Here is a 4,498-nt window from a genome sequence, read left to right on the forward strand (position 1 = left end):
TTGCAAAATAGCAGCTATTACAATTGCTATAAGATACCGCAGTATTTAGCTTGGTAAGCTATTGTCGGTAAATGGTGCTAACGTACCATTAGACATTACTACAGGTGTGACAATTCAACGATTTTAATCCCACGTATATTAGCGAGGCTTCATTGATTAATAAAAGTCAATGAGTCTTATAAAATTCGACATCAAGTTGCAAATAATTATGTTCCTCATCAGATTTTATTTTATGTCTACCTACTATTATCTTATGTCTACCTACTATTATTTTATGTCTACCTACTATTATCACAATTATGTACATGATCTGTATTATTTATGCAAATAAATTAAAGTACCAACTATACTACAATCAAAAAAGAAACTTATATCAATAAAAATTTATTCTAAAAAATAAATAACGTAATACAACAATGTGTTAGTTTTTCCGTGAAGCACAATAAAATCTATCAAAAACAACAAACCTTTAGAACTTTAAGTCCCTTTAATTTGGATTCAGATATTTCAGGACAACAATATCAAATCACAAGCGACTGCATCACTTTGGAGAAAAATCAATACCTTACGTAACTGTTCCCTCGGTCTCCTCCTCGGACTCATCGTCTAACGTAGACCCTTCATTCTCTTCCGAATCCGAGAGACTTTCCACCACCAGGGAACTCTTCCCATCTGGATGCTCGTCAGACACCAACTCAGGCTTCTTCTCTTCAGCAGTATTGTCCACGACCACCACAGGGCTTTCAGAAACGTTGTCCGCGTCCCCTTTCATTTCTTTAACTGGATTCTGATCAGTGATCAGGTCTGGACCTCCACTGTCACCAGCTATGAATTTATCCATCGTAGACTCCACTTCTACCCCTGTATCTAGGTTGGCAGCCATCGGCTCTATGTTAAATGACTGCTCGTCTAAACCACTGAAGCGACTCTCATTCTTTTGCTCCTTCCCCTTCATGTGTGCTAGGTACACAGTCCAAACGAAACTTGCAGCGCTCACGAACACAATCCTGTTCTTCTCAGAAACGAAATAGAAGTTCAATGTTTGTGCTGTTGGCCAAAACACCATGCCAATCTTGTAAGTGGGCCAGAACTTCTCTCTCACTTCGTTCACGCAGACTTTGTACGGCTTCCCTTCGAGCATGCTCATTCCGAAGAAGAAGTACGCCATCGCCAGCGGAGAATACGATACTTGTTCGACAGCTGCCCTGGATATCGCTGTGATCAGGTCCTTCCTTTTGAAGAACCTGCTAGAATACTTCATCCACCCGTAAAAGACTGGAGCCATGAAGAAGGTGCCGAAGAAGCTGAATCTTGCTGCTCTGGCCCAGTTGGCGTTTGACAGCCTTGTCCCATGTTCTAGGTACTCCTGCACGATGCTGCATGAAGGCCAGATTATAGCGTAAGACAGCATGCCCCGGACTAAAGGAAACTGGACGGGCAACCTTAGGACTTTTGTCAATAAGCCACTCATTTTAATGTTTGTTACAAATAATATTTTGACATATTGTGTAAAAGTAAAAGAATCATTTGTGACAGAAAAGTGATGTCTGATATTTTTTTCTCGAAATTCATGGCAGTTGTAAACCATAGTCTTCAAAATTTACTGTAAAGTAGGTGTGTAAGTAAAATGAAAAATCCTTTTTTTTTTTAAAGTATAATAATATAGTTGCAGACCAAAAGAAGCTGAGTTAATTTATTTAGCGTAGCTCGCATATCTACCAACGCAGTTTTCTATCGTTGTGAGCAAACTGCAAACTTATAATTTTAGGAAGTTAGTTTAAAGTTCTTGTTTTGCAACCAGAATCAGGCTTTTTACCACGTAAAAGGAAACACTTAAATCACTCAACGTGACAACCAAATTACCAAACTAGCCTAGATCCTGGTCAAATCAGCAGATACTTATCGGAATTAGTAAGGAGATCATAATTATTACTGGACCACGAAACATGACGTATAATTACCCATTTAGCTATCTCGATCTGCCCACCCACCGGGCTAGACGGTGAACAATCGAATCATTCGATTGTTATTCGATTATCAATCGATTATAGACTCCGCTTGTGCGGAGATCGCCTTTGAGATAAAAGTCTTGATTGGATTGGGCGAAAACGTGCGTGCTGACCGGTCGCGCACGGCTTGACAATTAGTAAATAGAATTATCTTATCAATTGATCTTCTGTATTGAGAACTATAATTTTATTTATTGCCGACATAATATTGTAGATAAGCATGTAGAATTTACCTATCTTTGTAACTCATTGTATTATGAAATTCTTACTCGACTCTTATGAGTTTTCCTTTCCTGTTTCCTCTTACGACTTGTCCAGCCGTAGAAAAGCTTCTAGATCGTAGATTCCCAGTTTAACGCCATCTAGTAAACATATTCTGAATTATCAAAATTTAGCGCCATCTGTATGTTTGACTATGAACTACGTTTACTTCTAACCACATGCTTTTCCTATATAAACTTAGTTTTACTACTCAACACAAGATGGCGCTATTAAGTAATGTTGGCTTTTAGTTTCAAAAGTGTTCACCAGATGGCAGTAAAAGTTTTAATTATACTATTCGACGCTAGATGGCACTACTCTCAAAAGTAGGTAAATTAGACAAGTTTATTTTACAACTTCAAAAACTTGACTGCACGAAATGCAAGTCTTGCCAACATTGAAATTTTCTTCTTCTCAAAACATTTATGTTTTAGGCATAAGTACCCCATCGTCGTAGAAAAACGGTAGTCTCTCTTAGTAAATTTTTGGGCCAAGGAAATGCAATTAAAATTTTTGAAAATTGGCTCAAAAGATTGTACATTATTATTTATTTACTAAGTAGGTAAGTAAGTAACTCCTTGGCGAACCTCTGTTTTTATGTCTGTGCTGTGAGTGCATAGCATAAGTTCAAAGTTTGATTCTATTTTATTTATTTAAGTAATTTATGTTTAATGATTTCAAGATAATAGGCTAGAACTTTTAGTTATAAATAATTTAAAAATCCAAATCGAATGGTAGGAAATTGACTCATTTCTTCTAAGCACCTACCTATCTACAAAACTGAAACAACGCCCTTAGGGCCACATTTTTAACATTATAGCAATCTTTTTCACCTCGTTAACCAAAATTTACGTTCACCAAATATTTTAAGTGATCGCTTCATAATTTTATTCAGTGTTTTAAATGTTTTAAAGATTAACAAATCTCACACTTGTCAAGTTGGCAATAAAGTTGCGGGTTTATGGTGTGATTTCTTAAGTGGGCAACATTGCGGGTAAACATGCCAAGTATAAAAACAACCACATACTGTAAAAAAGCTTTTTTTATTAAAATAAGTTTTGGAAAATTCTTCTGTACTGTAACAAAGGTTAAGGCTGAGTTGCACCACCTAACTTTGACCGTAACTTTGACGATAAACGGTGTTTTTTGTATGGAGTTTGACGTTTGTCAAAGTTGAAGTAAGATGGTGCAACCCAGCCTTAATTTTTTTTTTAAATAATCAACTTGAAAAAATCGAACTGCTTAAGGCAGGACTCGAACCCACGACCTTCCGCTTGCCGGGCGACTGCTCTTCCAACTGAGCTAGGCAGTTCGATTTTTTCAAGTTGTTTATTTAAAAATTTAGTTTGAGTCAAAATTCAATCAGTGCCCGAGGTAATTGAGAGCGGCACGGGATATTTTTTGTTTCGTCAATGTCAGCTAAACTTTAGATTTGTATGCTTGTATGCTCACGTCATATTACATTATTTATCAAAACCTAACCCTTCCCGTGCCGCTAACATACCTCAGGCACTGACTGGTTTGCGCTAGACCTTAATTACAAAATTCTAAATGCAAACGTAACTCTATCAAATTAATATGTCTGTCTATCGCCTATTCATGCTTCAAAAAATAAATCTGAAAAATTCTAACTGATTTTACTTATTAAACCTACTCTTCATAAAGTTTGTGGCTTACCGTTACCAGTAGTATCATGGAACATAATGTAGGTATTTTAAACTTTCGCGTTGCATAATTTAATTAGTTAAAATTATTTGGTTTAATACAGGCAATTACAGGCAATTACATAGACATGACAGTGGCACATAATAATAAAAGAAGAAAAAATAAAAACAAGAGTAAACTGAGCATGCAGTGCCACCCATTCACCAACAAGATGCCCACTGCAACGGGACCCCAGTACCCCACTCAGCATATTATGCCCGTGGCCCACAGTGACAAAGGCCACGGCGCTGGTTTTCAGTGTGCCCCATGCCGAGTGAGGGTCACGGACCATTGGTTTAGTATTACCTATCCACGTATCATGGATATTTCAAGGTAGAAGATGTTTTAGGAATCGACTAGAACGGAAATCCGTATCAACACGTGCCAGCGCTTTTTTCATACATTTTTTGCTTTAGAGGTCAGTTATAAATTGGCCGGTCAACTCCTGCTGTGACCGCATGCAGCATCTACCGTGGGTCGAAAACCACAGCTTGCTTTGAGTTGACTCTCCTACCTTTATTAAA

General features: G+C 37.4%; 1 protein-coding gene across 1 annotated transcript; it reads right to left on the reverse strand.

Annotated features, from left to right (window-relative positions):
- Positions 1 to 520: 520 nt before the first annotated feature.
- On the reverse strand, positions 521 to 1,509 carry LOC114357838 (mpv17-like protein). Its single transcript, XM_028311623.1, has one exon. The coding sequence runs from the start codon at positions 1,469 to 1,471 to the stop codon at positions 566 to 568; it is 906 nt and encodes a 301-aa protein (XP_028167424.1). The 5' UTR covers positions 1,472 to 1,509; the 3' UTR covers positions 521 to 565.
- Between the last annotated feature and the right edge of the window lie 2,989 nt (positions 1,510 to 4,498).

Source organism: Ostrinia furnacalis, unplaced genomic scaffold (assembly GCF_004193835.3).
Source record: "Ostrinia furnacalis isolate ACB-3 unplaced genomic scaffold, ASM419383v2 OfSCF3507, whole genome shotgun sequence".
Lineage (NCBI taxonomy): Eukaryota > Metazoa > Arthropoda > Insecta > Lepidoptera > Crambidae > Ostrinia > Ostrinia furnacalis.